Here is a 23615-nt window from a genome sequence, read left to right on the forward strand (position 1 = left end):
CTGCAGCTCCCCCCACTCCCAAAACCTTGCCACATAAACCCAGTACAAGAGCCCATGCTAGACCAGAGGAAAAGTGTGAGGATGGAGTGCAAGAGTTGAAGTCTTATGAACTGACTGCAACCCCTGTTCTCCACCGCTCTGTGCTGCTTCAGGGGGAAGAGGTAGACAAGTTAGGAATGAAGGATTAAAGTTGAGCCTGGGAAGAAGGGGAGGGTCAGGTAAGGTGGTTTATTTTTGCCCCTTTTTTCCCCTCACTATCCAAGTCTATTATTAATTGGCAATAAATTAATCTGTCCCAAGTCAAGTCTGTTCTGCCCATGACAGTAACTGGTGAGTGTTCTTCCTGTCTTTTATCTTTACCCATGAGCTTTTCCATCTTTTTTTTCTCCTCCTGTCCTTTTGGGGGTGGCCAGGGAGGGGAGGGGAAGGGGGGAGGAGTGACAGAGCAGCTGGGTGGGCAGCTGACAGCCAGCCAACATTAACCCACCACTTTGGACTAATCACAAAGGATTATTTTTTCATATATTTTTTCATAATTGCTTTTAAAAAAAAGGAAGACACAGAATTTAAAGTAGATAATTCACCAAAGCATGCCAATTACCCTTCTTTGTCCAACTTCTATTCTTTGTTTTCAAATTTAAAAAAATCTGACAGTCAGCCTCAAATCATTTTACAAAACATATCTGCAGGGTGAAGCAAATTTTCTTACAAATTTAATTAAAAAGCATGACATTCAAAAGCATAAGTAATTTTAAAAGTAAAATTAATTTGTGTTACATTATATAACTTTTTATGGAGTTCAAGTTTTTAATGTAGCTGACTAAACACCTGATAAATATGCAGAGAACTCAAAGGAGATCATCTTTCAGATAACATTGAAAAGATGAAATTAAATTAAAATTAAGAAATGCTTCATTCACCTAGAATGATTCATGACAAATATCATATAAAAGTACAGTTACTTTTCTGGAAGGCTCTACTATATCCCCAAGTCCAGATTACACAAAATGGCAGGAATAAGTATCAGTGCTCCTGAAGCACATTTCTACTTCAGTCAGATCAAAGGTGATGAATACTAAAATGCTGTATTAGCATTTGTAGTCACCACAGACAAAATGAACATTTTTGCCTGTGCAAAAATACAGGCAAGCTGAAAGCTTTATACATTTTTATTTTAGAAGTAATTTTATTAAAATAATTTCCACATCAAATATGCAGAGACTTATACTTTCAGTTAAAGAAGATTCATTTCAGTATATATTGTGAACATAATTCTAGCATTTATAAATCCTGCATTTTATTAAAAATATACTGTTAAGAACTGAGGTACTATTTTGATGCTCGTGTCTGCTAATGAAATGTTGGGGCACTCACATACACCAGCAGCTCTAGGACTAAACATAGTGAGCTAACCACCTGCTGAGACCATCTTCAGCATCGTATCCTCTACCCACAACACATCCAGATCACAGCAGATGCTCCCAAGGCTGATTACATGGGTTCACATGAACTCATGGTAGACAGTCAGTGCAGATTTTTTTAAACACTTCCCTAGCATATGGAAGATCACGTTAACAATTTACTCTGCTAAGTAACAATGTAGAAACCCCCATATGCTCTATGCCAACAAGTATGATACCCAATCCTGAGAAAATGATGTTGCATTAGTGACAGAGCAGAATAAAGCAGATGGAGTGTTTTCAAAGGAGAAAAATTTTCCTTTCTCCCGTCTGTGCTGCTGCACAAATATTTTGGTTTTCAGGCTTATGGTCTGGCTTCTAACCATCTATCATGTTTCCTCTGAATTTCTTCCATATCTTGACTTCCTGACTACTACCCTTGTCAAAAGTCCTTATTTCCAAGTTCCCCCATCTTGGACTCCAACCAGAATCCTCACCAATAAGTCTTAAACATTAAAGTATGGGGAGACTGTGCCATTACACCATTTACTCTGGTTTATTTACAGTGATATTTCATGAAAGCACTACAGAAGGACAGCAGTTTTCTCAGAACTGGTATAATTAAACCAAATCCAGGTTTCCCATCTGTGTTGAAAGCTCAGGGAGATGCACATAACGCTTATCTTCCCCCACATCACTAATCAGTAGTCTGATGGAGGTAAATGATACCACTACAAGGTCATCAACCAACACTACTTGCTGTTTTACTGTGCCATGCAGACCCTGCATATCTACGTCCAAGTCACAGCCATAGCTTACTCTCAACAACCTCCAGATGCTCTGCAAATCTCAGCACCTGCTAACAAAGTCACCTACAATCAGTGTGAGATAAATTATGTGAAAAAATATAGCTCTCCTGAGATATTATTAGAAGAACACTTGGCACCACCTACAGAGGAAGGACCAAAGTTCTTGAATGGTTGGGAAATTATTGTCCTGTGACTGCAAAACCAATCATTAATTTTGTTATGCCGCTGGAACCTTACCCCCACTGACCAGCAGTGCTATGGCACCAAAAAAATCTCACTGTAGCTCTAGATAAAGTTCCTTACCTTACCTGCACTATTCCCTGCACCACGATGTTCATTAAAAGAACCATAGATGCGACAGGGACTGGCAAACATCCTCTATACAATTATTACTATGGGAGTGTTTTCAGTAAGAAGGATAACTTAAGCAAGCAGAAATACTCTAAAGACTTCACAGTCACTGCATGGCTTTTAAATGTCTATCTCTAGGCACCTTATGTAACACATAAGTTGAAATGAATTGCGACTCAAAGTCCACAGAGATAAAGTTCACATAAAAATGTTAGATTAACTGCTGCTTGCTCCTTGATCATTTACGGATACAATACATAGCAGATTCCTCAAACTATTAGAAAAATCACAGATCCCTGAAAGCTTTGCCAATTTGTCATACTACATTTTCCTGAATCCCCCATGAGGTTTATTTCTAGATGTCACTATTTTTAGTATATCAACTGGAATTCAAAAGAACAAATGCAGTGACCATTAAGACAACTTTAAGGTGATAAGGTTATTTAAATCAAGCCTCAGGGTATATTATTCACATCACCATTTATAGAGAACTCACTTTTACTCCCTTCCAACTGCAAAGACCTGAGATAATCTACTCATGATGCATACCAAAAAAATTTGCAGCTTTAGTTTTGTTCATATTTGAAAGTAGTATTAGGACTGTTTCTATAACATATTTAATTAACATGATAAATAGTATATGAAGCTTTTGAGGGAGCTGTAACACAGAAGAAATCATTCTGTTAGATTAACGGGTCTTTTTTGATCTTAACTCTCAACTTTTAGAGACCTTTTTACAAGTCATTATAAGAGAACTATTTTTTCTTTCATTTTAAAACTGATGTCAAGAGAATCTTAGCTGAACATACTGAATATATTTTCTGCTTTAGGTAAAAATAAATTATTTTTTTACTGCCGTACATAAGCCTCTTAGATAGGTACTTTCAAAAACAAAAATAGCTTTAATCAAAACAGAGAAATAATAGTTCTTGTTAATTCTTGCATGTGCAAAAGAATTGCAGCACCAAAAATGTTAGCAAGCGCCTGCCATGCAGAGATCTTGCACTTCCTAAGTTTCAGTTCCTTTCAGTTACTTAGCAAGAAATGTGATGGTCACAGCATTAGATCTAACACTGTCAGAAGCAAGAGAGCACTATAAATGTTCTGGGGCCACAGCCTTGCTTATGGAATTTATATGGATTTTTGGAAACAATAAAGAAATCTAAAATAAAGTTTTAAAACCAGTGATTTACTTCTGCTGTAAAACCTACTAATAATCAACTACCTTTAAGAGATAATTCTCAGATATATCTTCAAGCTATACCAGTATTTTTGAGAACTTTCTAGTTTTCTTTCACCTTTGGTTCTGCAGAAAGGAATGGAGGAAAACAGTTTTCCAAGGCTTTAAAGAAAAGAAAAAAAAAACCTCAGTAATTCCAGAAAGAACAAAAAAGTGGTTTAAGTCTGAAAAAATCTGGAATAGAAGCCCTATGTAGTTGGATCTCACAAGTAAGCAGGCTTGTTAATGGGTATGAGAGGTGAAGTGGTGGACCTGATCTCCCTATTTTAAAACTAAGTCAGGTAAAACATTAGACTGCTACTATTTCATTTATGCTGGAAACAATGATAAACAAAAGGTTTACTCAAAGGTATCAAGATGCAGAATCTCCTCTGACATCCCCTCTGACTAGAAGCCATCAAATGGCATCAAATAAAAACCAAAAAAAATAAAGCTCATCTTGCCTTAAATCATTAATGAACTAATATAGTTAGCTTAAATTAACTTGGGATTTTACCCAAAGTAAGCACCTGAACAGTCCTGTGAAATTCTGAAGGATCACTCATATCCTCAAAGTGAATATGCTCCTAATACTCTGCTGAACTGGTGTCTACATTGATTGCAGCCCAGTGGTTGCATCATGTTCCTTCTATGTAATTTTCAGCAATTCTTAATTCAGCGTTTTGGAGGAGTAAGGGAAATGACTTTATTCAGTTAAGACTAGTAATTGAAGCTTCATCTCACTTGTAAAATAGGAAAAAATGTTAAATTGCCAAATGACTGCCTATGAATAAGATTTAAAAAAAGGCTTTAATTATTTTGTAAATTCTCTCTTTGTTTGCTTTCAGCTAGAAGCTAATTAAAATAGCTAAGCTTAAATATGTAGCCAAGTTTTAGTTATCAGTCACATGTTGAAAAAGAACTGACAGGTATGATCAGAAATAAACACAAAATGGAAAGAAGTACACAGACAAAAGTCAATGAGCTAAAAGTTCACATACAACAGCAGGTTATCTGTCATTGCTGAAAAGGGTTTCCTTTTCTTGTTAAGCTGCATAATACAAACTACATTCAGTATGAAGTTTTAGAGTCACATGCATATAATTAAAAGATGTATTTCTTACTCTGGTAATTCTAGTAAAGTAACTTCAAGAACAGTTTGATATCAGTTTAGATCATACTTAGCAGACTGTCCTCAAAATTTTCAGGCAGAAAGGTATACCATTTCTAAGTACTTTAACTAAAACCTGAAAAGTGTTTGTCTTTTAAATTTACATTTTTCTTTTTAATATTTTTTCTGATTTATTCTAAAATTTTCCATTACAGTAGCCTTATTCTGCATATGAACAGAAAGATCTAAGGTAACTAAAAGCTTTCAAAACCAGTGAAGTTACGTTAAGAGTCTGACCTAAACCTACAAAACCAAAAAACAGTCTTAAAGGCTAAAAGGAGTTGTAGTAAAAATTCAATGGTACTTCCTATTCAACACATTTCAATTTTAGTATTTTTAGAACATTATACTTTCAAAGTCTAAGCTCATTTACAGTTTAGCACATTCTTAAAGACTTAAGAAAACCTTGAAAGAAAGTATGTTAGAAAAAATCTGCAACCATAGGGAAGAAGTACCATTGCTAAAACATATCATTCTGGTTTATGAGAAACTGTTTTAGAACGTCTCTCTGTTAAAAGTGTCTCTTTCCTTTTTCTTAAAGCACCAGTTGTAATAAACCAGTCTGTTAAAAGTAATTCAAAATGTTCTTTCCTGTGCACCCTGAGGTAGTGGCTTTGCTCAATTTTCTCATTTTAAAAGGAAACTTCCACTTTTTAAATTCTCAGTACTTTTCATTTTTCATATGATCTGCAATATAATTATACATCACCTGTATGCATTTACTTAATGTTAAAATAAATTACTTGATCAAAAAGACAGAATATAGCAGGATAGGAGGTATTCTGGCCAAAAGAAAAAGCCTAAGGTAACACCCCAGTTATTCTTTCAGTATCATTCTGGAGAGCCTCCTTGCCAAAAAAATGAAGGACTTGTTGCTTTCTAAAAAAACATGAATTCCACTACTTAACCGACAAGCATTTTATTTTTCCTTATATAGTCAAAATACGCTTCATTGTTTGTATGCATGTAAATGTTTCAATTCTGGCTACCTACTGAAGGAGTCATAATTGCAATTGGACATTTCAATCACACATGGTAAAGAGCACATTCTAATTAAGTCTACAGGAAACAGATTAGTGCTGCCATCTAGTTATAATTAAACTTTTCTCCACTGCAGAAATATACAAACACTCTGTAAAACACTTGTCTAGATGATTTACCCCAAACAAACAAGAACACTCAGAAAACACTGCTTGCTTTTATAGATCTCCTCCAACCCCTGAGCCATGAGGAATTATTCTCAACTAACACAACTAGTTAAATTTGCTTTACACTGGTTTTAGATGCTACAAAGAAGTTACCTGTCATTAATGATCCAGTTGAGACACAGATTGAGGGAATTAAGGTTTTTGCATCTCTTGACTATTTCCATCACCGTTTCATTGTCCAGTTCTGTGATATGACGTAGATCCAAGCTGGAAAGGTTTCTTAGCTATTGAGACAAAGATGACAGAAAGAAATAATCTGAATTTGTTCACATACATAACTGTTGTAAGAACTGTTAAACTTTTTGGAATCACATGTAATATATGCAAGCTACTCAAGAAAGATGAGATTACTATATTTTTCACAAAAAGGAAACATAACAGAGATATTCATAGAATCCAACTTTAGCAAATTTGGCACTCAGTTACTCCACAAAATCAAGACACTCTCACTCATGGCCCAATACATCTACAATAGGGGCCAAGGCCTTCCTCCTTTTAACTATATGGGGTATAAGATACCAAGGTAGCACACCAAGTCATTTAATTATATGAAAAACAGGGGAGGAAGGGGAGACAGCACATTTGTGCTTAGATTCAAATGCATATGATTGAAGACTCCAAAGTCTAAGGCTTTCAAATTAAGTAAATATTACAAACTCCCTGGAAAATACAGTATTTATACTGTAGTCTCCCCTGCACAGCCTTCAATAATAATTTGAATATTCTGACAAACAAAAGTTGGAGTCACAGAACAATACGATTAAGATTTATGCAGTGATTAAACTGATTTATTACTATTGTTAATCATTGTAATGTCCTTCAAAAGCAAACAAAACCCTCTTAACTACTTTTATGAGCTATGGATTCAGAGAAGAAAATTTTTATAGATTTCTGCAGTATCCTTAAACAACAGATCAGTTTAGTCATAATAACCCCCAAGTGCTGTTTGCTTTTTAAGCTGTCTGAAATAATCTCTGTTATGCTCTGGAAAAATAATTGCATTAGGTAATACTGACACTTTAATTAAATTTACCTTCCCTGTAAGAAAGAAAAAATAATCCTATTCAGTGGTTTAAGTCACTAAGGATTTGATTAAGTAAAGGCATACAACTGAGATCATATAATTGGCCCACTTCAGTAGTTAATTATTAAGTCAATGTATTTAAGGAAAAAAACAAAAAAAAAGGGGGGGGGTAAAAAGAAAAGGGAAAAAATAGGACTTCAAATGTAGGTAGTCTTCTACAGAAACTGGTGTTCTTGTGTTTTGTTCCAGAAGCTTTTAACATTCTCCAAACTAAAGCTGAAGATAAACCACATACTGCTTCCAAAAATTCTGCAAAACAAGCATAAAATTAAGGAACCTGACCTCTGAGAAACAACTGCAGGGTATTGTCTAGAGGAAGTAGGACAATAATATTCCTGTTATTAGGATACTACCACAGGTGTACTGTGGAGGTGCTTGTTGTAATCCCATTGAATTTCTGATAATCCTACTTGCCTATTAGGGAGAAAAGCACATAATGATTGATACTGTGTTGGTAAAATGGACAGATTTTACAAGCTCTGCCTCTCTGCATTTCATACATACTGCTCTAGCAGGAAGTTTAAAAGACATACCTTCTACACACTCAAAAAAAGCTCACAATCAATCCCTCATTTCTTCTGCATAGATTAAAAGAAGGGGAATAGCTTCATACAGCTATTGATATTAGATACTTCAGCCTTTAGACTATGTTGGCAATAACATGGCCAATGTCTATGACATAGAAAATAAACCTACTGAACAATTCAACAATGTGTATGTTCTATGACAGTAAACAAATATTTACCAGGAGACATCAAAGACATGTAGAAAATCTTCCCATTAAAAAAAAACCAAACCCCAAACCAGAATTCTTAACTAAAACATGCTTTCTTTCACAACAACAGTCTTATGAGCAGGTGACAATACTGGTGATACTTTTGTCATTATTATTACTCACAGAGTAAAAAACATAAACTTACACTAAGGATAAAACAATGCACAGAGGTAAGTGCTTCTTTAAAAAGTGTCTAACTAACATGGCTTCAAATTAGTTAAGAGGTAACAGTAGAGTACCTCACTGAGGCAATGATGAATGTAGCAGAAAAAAATTGTGATTTCCCAGGAAAAAAAAAAGACTTTTGCTTTGCATGTGTAGACTCAAAAACCAAACTGAATTCCTAGTATTCCTATTGACCAAATCAATAGGGTTTCCAAGGTAGATTTTAACCTTTACCATCACAAGAGAATGATCATTCCCTCATTGTTTCTTTCGTTCATACTAATAATGGTCTACCACTATATTCAATATACAGTAACTCAACCATCACTTGCCTTTTTTACTGTCACATTCATTCATTTTGAACAGCCTGCCTGACACCTGACCTACTTGGTAGGTTAATTCTTTTTATCAGGCACAATGTACTCGATCCATAAAACCTCACTGTCTTAGAATTTTGAAGAAACTGCTTCAGACTGATGCAAACTCAAGAATAATTTGATCTATACAACCTCACTATTGCCATTTCAGATGAGTGAGCGATTTTCAAGAGCTGAAGTACTGGATACACGTTCCTTTAATAATGGACCTTCTGCCATGATTTTGTATTAAACTGAACATGACAGGTGAAAAGAATACCCCTTTGCCTATTTAAATTTGAGGTATCAACATCTTATTACAGGTAAGAGAATTGTTATAAATGTATATGTAACCATATTTCATTAAAAAAATGGGATGGATACTTTAATGACAAATGTCCTATTTTATATTTTACCTGGAAAAGCAATTGTAAGGGGTTAATGATAGAATGCTGAATTCTTTATTAATCACTAATATTATAAAAAAAAAGGGCAAGAAAAATTACCTAAGTTTATATTCTACCTCTAACCCTCACATATAAAAGTAGTATGATATAAAAAACATTAACAAATTAGCATTTTTCCACAGGAAAAGGATATTCTGTGACTTAAATACACAATCTTAGGGCACCAGTATGAATAAAGTTTTTCCTTTTTTTTTTTTTTTTTTTTTTTCAATCAAAAACAATTTTCTTCATGCAGCAATACCATTTTATTGAGCAATTTCAGGGCCATTCTTCTACAGATATTCACACTTTTCTTCAACTCTTACTTTTATAGCTCTACAAAGAATGTTTAGCATGAGCAGAATTTAAACTTTGAACTCAGCTCCAGCAGACAAAAATGTTTTAACTGAAGAAGGAATATTTAATGTGACTATAAAACAGACAACGCCAATAGCAGGCAGATGCCTTAAAAATACAAAATAGAAAATAAAAGAAATAAGAGAAAGCAAGAACAGTTAAAGTAATTTTCGGTGCTACATATATACACAACCTTGCTGAAATTACTGAATACTGACTCAGTATTAAAATTGTATGAGATAGTGTAATAATAGCATTTAAGTTTCAGAGAAAGTCTAGTTAGATGAATGAGATTAGAAGGGAACAGAATATGTTGGTCCCTTCCTCTCAGTCCCACTAACAGAGAATTGACAGCCTGGTATGTAAAGGTTTTGTGAAGAGATTGCCTGTTAAAATGTACTGAAAGGGAATTGTTCTACTGTGAATGACAGATGCAAAAGAACCACTTAGATTACAAAATGGTTTTGGAAAAAAGGAATTCTGAAAAACCAAGCTTCAGTTCTTTTAAAAAGATATTAAAATTAAAAAATTAAATACTATTATTTTTAAGAAATTACCTACTACCTTTGGATCTCAAATATTTTGAATTATGATAAAATAATTTTTGTTTAATAATTTTGTTGACTGGTTTAAATGAAATCTTATGGAAGTTGATGTATTTAAAGATTCAGAGATTATCATACTATTTGTGCGCCTGAATGTTATGCAGTTTGTAAGACTTCTGTCTTGATTATTGGAACTTGTAATATTAAAATATGTGCAACCCTAATCAAGAAGAGAGAGCATTTGAAAACTATCATAACCAAAAGAGAGAGAGAGAGAATATGCCTGTTTTGAGACTGCTGAAGTTTAGGATAAATTTTGTATACTTTAGTTGACAAAAAATTACTATTACCATTGGGATCACAGGTAATTTTTCAGTGTGGGTGTATCAACTCCTGTGAATATTTAGCTGTTACTGTAGGGGACTACTAATATATTATAATATTATGATAATATAATATTATTTTTTGGTTGGTTGGGTTTTTTTGTTCCCCCTACGCTTCCACAATTCCTGTAGAGATACGCTTCCTTAAAAATCATAGAATAGAATGGAATCATAGAAACATTTAAGTTGGAAAAGACCTTTAAGATCGAGTCCAACCGTAAACCTAACACTGCCAAGTCCACCACTAAACAATTCACATAAGATCAATCCTCTTCAGAACTAAAGCCAAATTATTTCTGAAGGAAAGTGTTCATAAGGTCTTAATGAGCTTTAAATTCACATCTTTCACTAATTAAGCTTAATTTTCTTGAAACTCTCTGCATATACATGCCTTCAGGGAATAAACTGCTCTCTGATTTAAGCCCCCAAAAGCAAATGTACGATCACAGGAAATCAAAAATAGTAACCTACAAAAATTGTAAATCACATTCTTTTTATTATTATGTCAATAGAATCTATAAACTATTTTTTAAAAAGTCACATACAATAATTATTACTTAAGAGCTGAAGTAACTGAAATATATTATTGAGATAAACTGTGTTCCTGAAACAGTAATCATACATGGTTTCAAGAATTGGAAAATGATTGAATAGTTTAATGGAGAAAACTATTTTCCCATAGACTGATTTAATGTTCTGCACATTCACAACTTTAAATTTCATTTCTTAAAGTTCAATATTGCAGAACATTGAGCTTCCATTGCTTAAATAAGTACACGTTCAAAATCTGTGTTTTAAGCACAGAGACATAATTTGCATTACTTACAAAAAACAAGAGAAAGTTTGTTTAGAAGAGTGTAGGTATTTGTAAAAAAAACATGCCTGAGGAAAAAAGGGAGTTGAAAAATATATGTTAATTAAGGAAACAAATTTATTCAATAGATTCCTTTGTTTTGTAATGTACGACAGCAAAACACAATAGGAAAGTGGATGACATCTGTATTCAAGCTGCTACTCCTTCCAAGATGACAGATAATAATTATTTGGGGTTTGATTTTTTGCATGCATACTTTTACAAGTTATGCTACAAAAATAAATATATTGCCCTCCTTTCTAAAATTAAGACCCACTGTAGAGACCCACTTGCACATACATAAAAACTGCACATATAGTATCCATGCTACAAGACTTATTTCAAGTTTATAAACTTTAAAAGTTGCTGTTAAATTACATTATCACTGATTCATAGTTTACTCACTCTGTTATTTACTCTCAAGTACCTCCAATCAACTGTTGTTTGGGTTTTTTTTTTAAAGTTTCACACACCCACAGAGCACTGAAACCCTTTCAACCATGCAATCAGTCTTCTTTGCAATGCATTTTTTACTTCACTGCAACGTGAAAGAAACTGCAGTTGGGTACAACTATCAAATTCTTTAAAATGATGAAAAGAATCTCTTAGGAGGGACTCAGTTAACTTCATTCAACAAAATGGTCAGCTTCAGTTTGGTAAGATGTAAAAAGGTTCTCTTACACAGTCTATGGCACTACATCATTTAAAATTTCAAGTCAATCATCACAAAGAATGTCACAGAATCACTGTTCAAAAATCCTTACTTAATGACTTTTTCCTATCATTGGAAGACTAACATTTAAAAGGACCCTTTGTATGTACATACAGTACCTCTGATCTTGCCCAATAATCATTATTTACTTTAGGTGCATTTTTTGTAGTTTATAACAACTTCAAGGATAAAAGGCACTAGTGTGACAACATGGTTTTGCTCAAGAAGCAAACTTTTTTTGAACATCACTATGTTCAGTAGAAAAATAATGAAAATAAACCCTGAATGCTTCTTCTTTTTCTAAAATATACAACATTTTCACTCCATATCCCACAATTCACTATTAAAAAAGCTCTGTGGTTCAGCTGCAACATAATTCAGAATTTTCAAGTGCCAGTATTTTTAAGGAGAGCTAACATTACTAGGGGAAAAATACAGTAACAAGAAACCACTCTATTTTTATACATCCATCAGCCTCAAAGCAATTTTACAACAGAGGCCAGTGCTGTTATCTCCAGTTTGCACACAGGAAGCAGAAGGACAGAAGGGAACTAGGTCTGCACAGTCTTGTGGGACACACTCACAGGCCACATAGAACAAAGAACAGATTCCACATTCTCTAAGAACACGGGACTGGAATTATTACTAAGCACTTATGAAGTACTAGTTAAGAACTGAACACAAGAAATACACTGACCATAAGAAATACATGATGGTTAGAACAAAAAAATTATGTCACCAGCAGATGAGTTCTGGAAAAAGACAGATGCAGCAGTTAAATATCATGTTACTACTCCCCAGTTATTTGTTTTAACTCCCTGCTGAAGCTTATTTCCTCAAAAGAACTGTAGAAATGGAACATGTGTCTGTGCTAGCTGCTTCAGTGCAATTCAGAGTTTTAGTTAAAATTGCCTGCTGTACTATGAGGAAGTAACACCTGCCAGAGGAGCCAGGTGGAAACACTACTGAAGTCATTGCAGCAAGATTAATCAGGTATCACTTGTCAATAGCTTCAGAGTAAAAAAGCCTGAAGTCCAATACAGTTTCCCAGTCACTGTATGACTGGGAAAATCTTTTACTCGCTCTTTTTCCCCTCAATATATACGGCATCATCCCACCTGCCTATATTACATGCATGTATACCTCAGCTTAAAGTAGCAATAAATGTAAAAAAAAAACCTTGTTATTGCACACAGGAAGTCACTCATATATGAAAGAATACTTAGCAAACCTTACAGAAGACATCATATCAGAGAATCATAGAATAGTTTGGGTTGGAAGGGACCTTTAAAGATATCTAGTCCAGTCCCCCCGCCACGAGCAGGGACATCTTCAACTAATCAGGTTGCTCAGAGCTGCATCCAACCTCACCTTCAACGCTTCCAGGGATAGGGCATACACAGCCTCTCTGGGCAACCTGTTCCAGTGCTTCACCACCCTCCTCATAAAAAACTTCTTCCTCATATCTAGTCTGAAACTATCCTCTTTCAGTTTAGAACCACTACCCCTTGTCCTATTGCTACAGGCCCTACTGAAAAGTCTGTCCCCATCTTTCTTATAAGCCCCCTTTCAGTATTGAAAGGATACAATAAGGTCTCCGCAGAGCCTTCTCTTCTCCAGGCTAAACAACCCCTAATGTTCAGTGTTATCACATCACGGTCTCTGCAGTATTAATAGCCTACAGAAAGTTTTTATAGATGGAGGGGAGGAAACTGGAATGCCCAAGTCTCAAGTCCCAACAAAAAGCACATGCACCAATTACTTATCCCATATGACTTTTTTCAAGTTTGTGACAAAGCAACCTCCTAGATATTTTCTGAAGGACTATGTACAACAGCGTCACTCCTATGTAAATCAGGATTTCTAATAATTTATTATTATTAAACCATATGAAAATCAGAACTAAATGTTAATAAGAAAATTCAAGATCTTGACTTTTCTTTAATCGAATAAAGGGGATTATAAAGTCACTTGGTTGAAGGATAAGACATCTATTAAATACTCAGTTAATCTAGGCCAGAATAATGCAGTAACCAAAGCATGCACCTGAAAAGCGATCTGTGTGGGAGTTTCCCACAAAGCCTTGGACTACATAACCTGCCCTATATCAGACTTCTAAATTATACACCTCCTATATTTATACTGTGTATATAAATATAACCTATAGTTATACATATATAGTTTTCATAGGACATGAAAATTATTGTATTATTTCTCTCTCCTGCAGGTATATGCCCCTTTTATACATCACTTCAATACACACAGAGCCCTTTCCAAATTGCATCCTTTGAGGTGCTATAACTTTAGCATGCAAATTAATTTCTCTGGCTTATTTCTTTTTGCATGTGTTCCAAAATGTATTCAATTCTTCTGTATCTTCAGCTACTGAGCTGCCCTAAACTGATGAAAATATTTTACAGAAAACCTGAATGGTTCTGTACAACAAGAGGACTGCACAGTTCCATCAAAAAAATTGTATTTTCTTAAGGCACGTTCTGTTTTCATTAAATATGCTCTCCACTTGCTACTTCAAGATCTCTTTAGCCATTTTTATGTTTACCAGAAATTTTCATATTCAATACCCATTTCTACAGTCATCTTTACCAGTTATAATATGTTCCATTTTCCCATTTGAACTTTTTTTTAAGTTCTTAGCTATAAATACTAATTTACCTATTCCAGATACAAGTTTCCTGTGTTCTTCCTTATGTCTGCATGATCCCTGAATATACTTGCAGTTACAAATTTTAATTAATATGCTGTTTGTCCACCTCAACCAAGTCAATTCGTTTTATTGAATTCTTCCATTATTTTCTACAGGTTCACTCAAGTTAGTTCACCCACACATCACTCCTCTTACATAAAAGAAAAACAATAGGAAGTAAAAGCTATCTGTCACACTATCTGTGTTAAAATACAAAGATAGATATATACAAAATGTATGTGCATAGGGGATATACTGTTGCAGTAAGGGGTCTGTCTAAATCTCTTGCACTAAGAACTTTGCAATTCCAATTACGAAGTTTTGTTTTGTTTGCAATGGAATCTGGTATAACTAGGCATTTTAAAGATATTTCTGAGAAAAAGTATCATCCCTTAAATATAGTTTTGCTACAGTGTTTTAACACAGGGAAATCTGAATGCATCTGCTCAAATAATATAAAGTTCATTGATCCTGAAATGTTTCTATCCATGACAGTATTATTCATCATATCTATAAACTTATACTGGCTGATACCTATGACTTGGCAATAGTCAAACACACTAATGACCAGCTAAAAGTAGTTACAATACTTACTTTGGTGAGGTGAATGACTCCTTTTGATGTAACAGAGCAGCCCATAAAACCAACATATTGCAGCTCAGGACAATGTTCAGCAAAAGCCCTCACTGACCGATCTGTCACCTGCAGAAAAAGATATACAGGTAATAGTTGAATAGGTGATATGAGCACATACTTAATACAGTCTAAAAAGTTTCTCTGTAACATTGGCAAGCTTATTAATACTTTTATTATTATTATTATTATCACTAATATTATTTATTGCAAGATTTTGAGAGAAAACATCAGGTACCCACACACCTCTACACATATGCATGAAAAGGAAGGAAAAAGATCATCTTTGGCAAAGGGGGATCATCCTCTTGGAGGAGGAGAAGAAATGGAAGAAAAGAGAGAACAATGGCCACAAATTCAAATAGTACTGTCATCCTGTTTATCTGCAAATAACCCAAGAAACCATTCTACCCACTATTCCCATAAACTATATACAGACATGAAAATACTAACAAATTTATGTTATTGCCATCCTGCAGACGCATGCTATACCCATCATTAACTGCAGAGAATTTGAATTGTGTGATATCTTAAGTTTATATTCCTTTTCTAAGCATTTTTACTAAAACAAAGCAATGGATGATTTTAACTTAAAGATAATATTACATCTGTTTCCCACATCAGACTTGTATCTCATGGTAATATACCATTCTGTCAGTTATCAGTTGAATGGAGATGTTACTTAGTTTATTATTGTGATTTATTTCTATAACTATTTTTTCTTTATAATTAAGTTTTTCTAATAAAATTTCATAATTACATAATTACAAAACACAATCCATTGCATAAATGTAATGCTTTGTAGGTAGACTATTTAAAAAGGACAACCTCTTGTGAACTTTGTGAAGAATATAATATTGACGTGGGTACACTTAAGACACCTGCATATCTTCCTTTACACAAGTTTTTGGGGTTTTTCCTGATAAGTATATATTCCCAATGCAAGTGACAGCAATGCAAAACTCTGTATTGATTTGGGGATAAAATCTGTATTTTCCAGCCAAACTGCTCAGGAATGTGTCTCTAAGTCTGGAATCATAAATTCTGAATGCCAAGGACATCCTAGGTTTATAAGAATGTCTTGTTGTTACCACAGAACTCAGAAGCAAAACAAGTTTTGAAATATCTAGTCCACAGCTGAGTCTCAGGTGAATACATACGTAGGAACTTTATTCCTGATGTGCTATGGATCACCTTTATCCACAGTTCCAACATGCCTAACATGTCACTTAACTGCACACTGGCAGCATATGGCGATCTTGGTGAAGACTCTGGCAAAATTATTTTTGAAAAGATAACCCAGAGATAAGGGAGGCCAACAAGATTATAGGTACACCAACACATATCAGCTGTATCGGTTTGGGGTTACTGAATATGGTTATAGGTCTAATGCAGCTTTCTCAAAGCAAGAATTTCTCAGTGAGCAAAAATTTTTATTGTTGCACATCTGCCAAATAAAAGGCAAGCCTTTTGGGATTCTGTATGTAGAAGCCAATGAATCTGAAAACAGGCCAAAAGGAAGGGAAAGAGGGTCAGCTAACAGACTCAATCACAAATTGCATAGGGATCATGTTGTATCTGCACAGATGCATCTCTTGGGTCTGCCTACTTGAACAAAAAAATCCAGGGTAGTAAGAAATTTCATCTTTGATTTTGATTTGACATGATCTTATATTTTTATTATTGCACATTCATCTCAGCTGAGGACAGCCACACCAACTATTTGGGAATTTTAAGATATTAACTATTAAAAACCTTTGACAAATACTATCAGACATCAAAGCCTGAAGGATTTGAACTATTTAGCATTCTACCAGCACCACAGTAGGGGAAAAAAAGAAGTTTATCTCTTCTGTAGAAGACCAACTAAACCCTCTGTTTCACCTAACAATCTAAGAAAAGGACCCCGATACAATCTCACCCTCCTCTCTCTACAGAGGATTAGAGTATGATTCCCTGTGGCAGACAGGTTTGCCCTAGCTAGCAAGAAAATATGGTAATGAAAAATCAATAGCATAAATCCAAACATCACAAATTCATTACAGAGCTTAAAACTTTAAAATACAAATAATTTCTTACATATAGCTGACATTTGGGTGCATGAAGACTTTAAAAAGTATGATGCTTTCAATGCAAATAATAAAACTACCTTAAAATATATTCTGTTCCTACTACGGAATTTTCTGCATTCTGAACAAAACTTGTGAAAAAACAGTTTTGCTAAAAGTTAGTAACAGTAGATTATGACAATATATATGAAATCACTTCTAGATTAGCAGTGGACCTTTTCAGTGCTCATTAGATATGCAGCATCTATCTAGTCAGAAAAAGATTCTTCATTACCTCTGTATGCCATGCAAGCCTCATGATTTTCCAGGTAATGTGTCAAAAGTAGCGTGACATTACCTGAATATGCTTTACAATTACTGTGACAGAAATCACCACATTAGACAAGGATTTTGCTACTGCAAACTGTGGGATAATTAGAAAAATAGACACATAGTGAACAAGAGACACAATGGGGCTGTTCAATCTGAGCCAGAGGTACCTGCAAGCAGCAGGCCTCAAGGATGCAGCGAAGGCTAACTGTTGTTACAAAGTTTGATGAAACAAGCACAAAAAGCTAAACAAGATGGGCCTACGTGACCGAAAGTAGGACACCTGGCAAAACAAAGACAGGAGGAATCGTTCGCGTGATCAGAAGACCTTATCCAATCGAACTATTGCTTTAGGCGCGTGAACAGCACATGTTAACCAATCAGTAGATGGCTTGCGCATGGCTATGGTATATAACCAAGTGTTACACAGCAAATAAATGGAGAAATCGCTTGATCCACAGTATCTGTGTTGGTCCGTTTCTCCCCAGGGCGAGACCCTGGCGATGCGTCGTTTCTCCTAGATTGTCGCGACGGGAAAGCGGCACAAACAGCCATTTCTGTTCTTGAATTTTGACTTATGAATAAAATAGCAGTGCATTGAACTTGTTGCTGTCTTTAAGTTCAGTTCAGTAACAGATCCACTCCTTTGCTGTCAGCCAACAAAAATCCACCACCTGCAGAAGCTGACTTCAAGTTTTATTGGGAAACATTGTAAAAATTTTCTCAATCAGCACTGTAATCTCATAGTCAGCATTCTTTGCTATACCAGTGTCTAGGACTATATTACTTCTTTTTCAGACCCTATGTCATTTACAGCAATTGATATTTTAATAACATGATTCCCAACCAGACAGCCTGTAATGAGGGCCACTTGATATTCTGTTTGGTTAGCTATTCTCAACATATGACCACACTCTCCTGTGATTGTATTAGTTAGGAAGGAATATATACATATATATTTCTATATATACATATACACACACACACACTTGCAATTTCACAAGAATGGCTTCTCGTAAAATGAATACAAGATAACTATGTATAGAAACATCAGATCAAACCACCTGTAAACTAAATATCTGATGAATGGGTAAAAAATAAAATTTATATAAGATATTTTTGTCTCCTTTTTGCATGGGTGGGGGAGGAGGAAGAGGAGGAGGAGGAGGAGTTTGGAATTTATTTATAAACATATATGTAGCATTATACTCAAATACAATCACCCAGTTTTCAATTAGAATAATTGATAATTGAATTCTATCTGTCCTTATTTACATACAGCTCAAAAAACATAATAAAACAAGGTTTGTATGCAGAAGTATTATTTTTCATTAGACCTATTTGTATAAGGTAGAAAAAAAGTAGGGAAATTTCAGACAGATCTGAAAGAGAAGTAACAAAGCTAAATTTAAAGCTCAAGTAAGTTTCTGAGACTGTAAACAACTATTCTCCTGCTTAATTAGACTTTCTTCTATTTTACCATCTGCAGTGTCTAGCACAGATGGCTTGTATACATACTTGAACTTTTGTATTTAAACTCAAACATGCAGGCCAGCTTACTATTTCTACTACAAGTAGATGCCAGAAAAGTAACCTCTTTTATTGTAGGAATGTATTTTATGCTCCCAAGAGATGTCCTGTTCTGCAGAATGAACGAAAGATAAGTGACTGATGAAAAAAATGCATGGAAAATTAGCAATGGCATGTATGCAATGATTATGCAATCTTAACACTGTCTCTTCGTAATGCAATATGTATGTCACATTTTCCTCCAAGGCCTCTTCACCACTCAGGAGATGAAACAGGGGCATGACATGTGTATTATAAATATGGGTTCTGCAAACTAACAAATATTTTAGAGTATAAACAACTGACATTCAGACATACTATACAAATAGATGAGACTAGCATAATCTAAAAACAGATTACCATAGAAAAATATACCACAGTTCTACAGAAATGACCCTTGTCAACAAAGATACATAAATTCACACCCAACTATTTTATAGATCACAGTACTGTTCTTCCAAGAATCTTTAATAATTGGATTGTCTAGTCGACCTTCACTGACTTTCATTCATCCTGAATTGCTTGACGTTAGTCTTGCTTTGAAAAAGTAATACAGGATGATGACGACAGATTTATAAGTTATGCACTAAAGCATTGTGAATGGGAAATACGCTGGTCTGGAACTAATGGCACAGATTTTGCTCCTATTAAAAAGATCTATGATAAGTGAGATATGGTTTAATCATTTTCTTTTTATGTATTACAGCCTCTTATATATGAATTCCAGCTCTGCATTGTTTTACAGAAATTAAATATTTTGACTATTCTGAATTAGATTCTATAAGTATTAGTTTATTTTACATTCTATACAGTAATTGAATGAGCAAAAAGGAACAGCTCTGAAGCAAAGATGATAATTCAAAAAGAAAGTTTGAGGTGCAACAATACAAGCCATAAATTCCAACTAAAAAGCCTCACAATTAATAAAAACTTACAGAAGCTTGAAAAGAAATAAAGGAAAAAGAGACAGGAACATAAATAGTAACTGACACAGGACAAACACCATGTTCTCTTACTTAAAAAGGTGCACTGCAATGTAAGTAGATTTTAATGTGCAATTTTTTCCCTGTAAAATACATAAATAAAAGTTTGCAAAATATGTAAAATATTTCTCAGAAGAAAGACACATAGCAGGATAAACTCTGCCAGAGTAAAATATGTTTCCATGTAAGTAGAGAGTCAGTCTGCCACGAATGTAATGTGTAAGTATCCACTGCGAATGTCAGCCCTAATGGTAGAAGAAACCCCCTTTCTTATCAATTCCTTACTCCACCTGTGTTTGTCAGACACCAGCTTAACCATACTTATTTTGGGGCAGCACAGGAACAAGAGAAGGGTGAGGGAAGACTTACTAAAATTCAGGTTTATGTTTGAAAAGAGACAGGTTTAAAAAAAAGCTCATCTGCTAATTCAGTCCTAAAACTTTCTTACCTTACCTGTATTATTATATACTACAGACTAAGGCCCACTTAAAACCCACTCAGAAATCTGCTCTGCGTGAAGCATGTGGCCAGACCCTCCAACGCTGTGTTTTATATCACATACTCAAACAACATACATCCTCCCTGGTCTGTTTTCCCTGAAATCCTTGCATTCCATAACTAACCATAAGGTGCAGTTAGGCTAACCTCAGGCAAAACTTTGGTTTACTCCTTTTTACCAAAACTCCTGAAATGCATTCATTTCACAAGATACAGGCAAATCACACAGAGAGACCATTTATCCTGGACTAACTCAGCTCACCAGCTTATAGGTGAGCTCAGTTACATCCACAAGGATGCAATACATACACAAAAAAAAAAGAAAACTAAAGCAACAAGATTGCTCATATACAGAAATAGCTGTATCTACTGCAAACAAAGGCAGCCAGGCTACCACTATTCTATCAGCAGAAGAGACACTAAATATCATTAAATAAATTTTAAAAAAATAAAAATCACAGCAATGAAATAGTTTTGAGAGAAACTGCCTGACTACAGGTGTGTGTTTACATAGGTTCTTCCTGCTTAGCTTAAAATTTGCATTGCTACCTCTATACTAAAATTCTTGCCATGATGCAAGGTAAAAGTTGAATTTATTGCACTTTGTCAGAGGATGAAAATGGAAATAAAGGCTAGATGCTCAGATGATCTCTCTTTGCCACACAGAGAGAGATGACATAGTTTCTCTTTTGAATAACACTTTTAAAATTACTTTTTAACAGAGGGTCAAATAGAGATCACAATGTAACGCTAGAAGTGAAATACTAGTAAATTTTACAATATTAAACTAAAACATACACTTACAAACATTTAAGATTACATATACCTTCCTAGTCCAATGAGTGAGAAATTACAAGCAAATTGTTTTATTTTAACCAATTCTGAATTCAAATACAAATTCAATTTAATTTTTAAATTAATTTCTACAGGAGGCTGCAATACTCAAAAGTATTTACTTACAGGTTTAATCCTAAGGTTCCACCAAATATGCCAGGGCAATCATTAACATCAATTTGTATCTTTACTTTACCAATACAATTTATTAGAAATAGATTACACTATTTAATTGACCATGAATATAAAACCAACTCATTTTAAATCAAATGGGAATGTGGCACAAACTTATCTTGCAAACACACACAAATCGTCATAAAGGGCTCTTTTGCTCTCCCCTTCCCAGAAATCAAAAGGCAGAAAAGGTGAAAAATGAAGTTTATATTTAAAAGATTTATTTCAAACTCAAACTGGAAAAGACTTTCCCTATTCAATAGTAGTGATACATTGTCTGCTTTCCACAAATATCAACCTAAATGGTATTTGTCATAAAAGCTGTGACAAAGTAATTATTCTTGGCAAAGCTGGATTTAATTCATGACCCCATATTGCAATTACAGAAGACTGAAAATAAAGCACGGATAATCTGTCATCATGCTCACGTTTTCAGGACACCCAAATTTCATTAGTGAACAGAAGCAAGGCAAGGCTCATCTTAACTAACTGCCATAGGACAAACTATGTTATTTCTTCATGTTTAGTAACATATATGGATAAATGTAACTATTTGCTTAATCAGAAAAAAAATTCAACAACTTTAACTTGCTGTAAAGCTTGTCAAGCTTTAACTTGCAGTAGTAAGGGAAGATTTAAGAAGTACTGCTAATTTCTCTGAGCAACTGTTTTGGGTTTGTGTGGCGGGGTTTTGGTAGCAGGGCAGGGGCTACAGGGGTGGCTCCTGTGAGAAGCTGCTAGAAGCTTCCCTGGCTCCAAGACAGACCCACTGCTAGCCAAGACCAACCCAATCAGTGACAGTGGTAGCTGATTGCAGTGGAGGGGGGAGTGGGATGTGAGAGGAACCCCTCTGCAGACACCGAGGTCAGTGAAGGAGGGGAGGTGGTGTGCCGGAGGAGGGGATGCCCCTGCAGCCCGTGGTGAGACGGCAGGCTGTCCCCCCCAGCCCATGGAGGGGAGCGGGGGACCACATGCCCACCTGCAGCCCGGGGAGGAGCCCACACCGGAGCAGGGGGATGGATGCCTCCGAAGATGGCCGTGACTCCATGGGAAGGCCCCTGCTGGAGCAGCCTGTGCCTGAAGAAATGCAGCCCGTGGGAAAGAGTTACGTCGGAGAAGTTTGTGGAGAACTGTCTCCCATGGGAGGGACCCCATGCTGTAGCAGGGGAAGAGCGAGGAGTCCTGCCGCTGAGGAGGAAGGAGCGGCAGAGACGTGTGGTGAGCTGACCCCAACCCCATTTCCTCATCCCCCATCCCCCTGTGCCGCTTGGCAGGGGGAGGAGGTGGAGAAAATCCAGAGTGGAGTTGAACCGGGAAGGAGGGAGGGGTGGGGGGAAGGTGTTTTAAGATTTGGTTTTACTTCTCATTATCCTTGTTTATTTGATTGGTAGTAAATTAAATTGATTTTGTTTTTTCCCCCAAGTTGAGCCTGTCTTTTGCCCATGACCATGATCCCTCCCTGTCCTTGTCTCGACCCATGAGCTGACCTCATCAACTACATTCTGGTAACATCAACTACTTTAAAATACCATAAATATATAAAAAAAACGCAAACCGTTTTGCAGTATGCTCAGTCAAATACACAACTTGAGGGAATCCTAATTTTATTAGGTATCCTTTTAGAATGCATTTGGATTTAACACTTTTACCTCCTTTTTAAGAGGACTGAACAACTGGCTATAAAGAACAGTGTTCCTGTTTTATGTTGATAATAGTGCAAGTCTATACAAACTCTTCCTAATTCATCTAACATTTTTAGGTACAGAACTCTAAGTAGCTCAGTCAAGGGCAGTATGAAGTACTCCTTCCATTTCTGTGGCACACGGTTATCACTGCTTAGTCTCACTCTCTTCTTGTTACTGATGATACAGGCATCAAAACATATTAGTTCCCCTTCCTATTTTGACCTATTTTATCCCCTGAATTAATACATTCTTGTATTGGTTTTATGTGGCAAGGTTTTGGTAGCGGGGGGGGTTACAGGGGTGGCTCCTGTAAGAAGCTGCTG

At 35.4% G+C, this 23615-nt stretch overlaps 1 protein-coding gene across 4 annotated transcripts in view; it reads right to left on the reverse strand.

Moving 5' to 3' along the window:
* Nucleotides 1-23615, reverse strand: part of FBXL17 (F-box and leucine rich repeat protein 17) — a 290036-nt gene that overhangs the window by 187592 nt on the left and 78829 nt on the right. For all 4 annotated transcript variants that reach the window (XR_011323445.1, XR_011323446.1, XM_069777471.1 and 1 more), the window contains exons 5-6: nucleotides 15133-15240; nucleotides 6252-6382 (exon numbers count right to left, since the gene is read on the reverse strand). Coding sequence is in view for 2 of the 4 variants with exons in the window: in XM_069777471.1 (XP_069633572.1) it covers nucleotides 6252-6382; nucleotides 15133-15240 (239 nt within the window). In the remaining 2 variants the exon portion in view is untranslated. The remainder of the gene's footprint in view (nucleotides 1-6251; nucleotides 6383-15132; nucleotides 15241-23615) is intronic.

This window comes from Haliaeetus albicilla, chromosome Z, assembly GCF_947461875.1.
Source record: "Haliaeetus albicilla chromosome Z, bHalAlb1.1, whole genome shotgun sequence".
Classification (NCBI taxonomy): Eukaryota; Metazoa; Chordata; class Aves; order Accipitriformes; family Accipitridae; genus Haliaeetus; species Haliaeetus albicilla.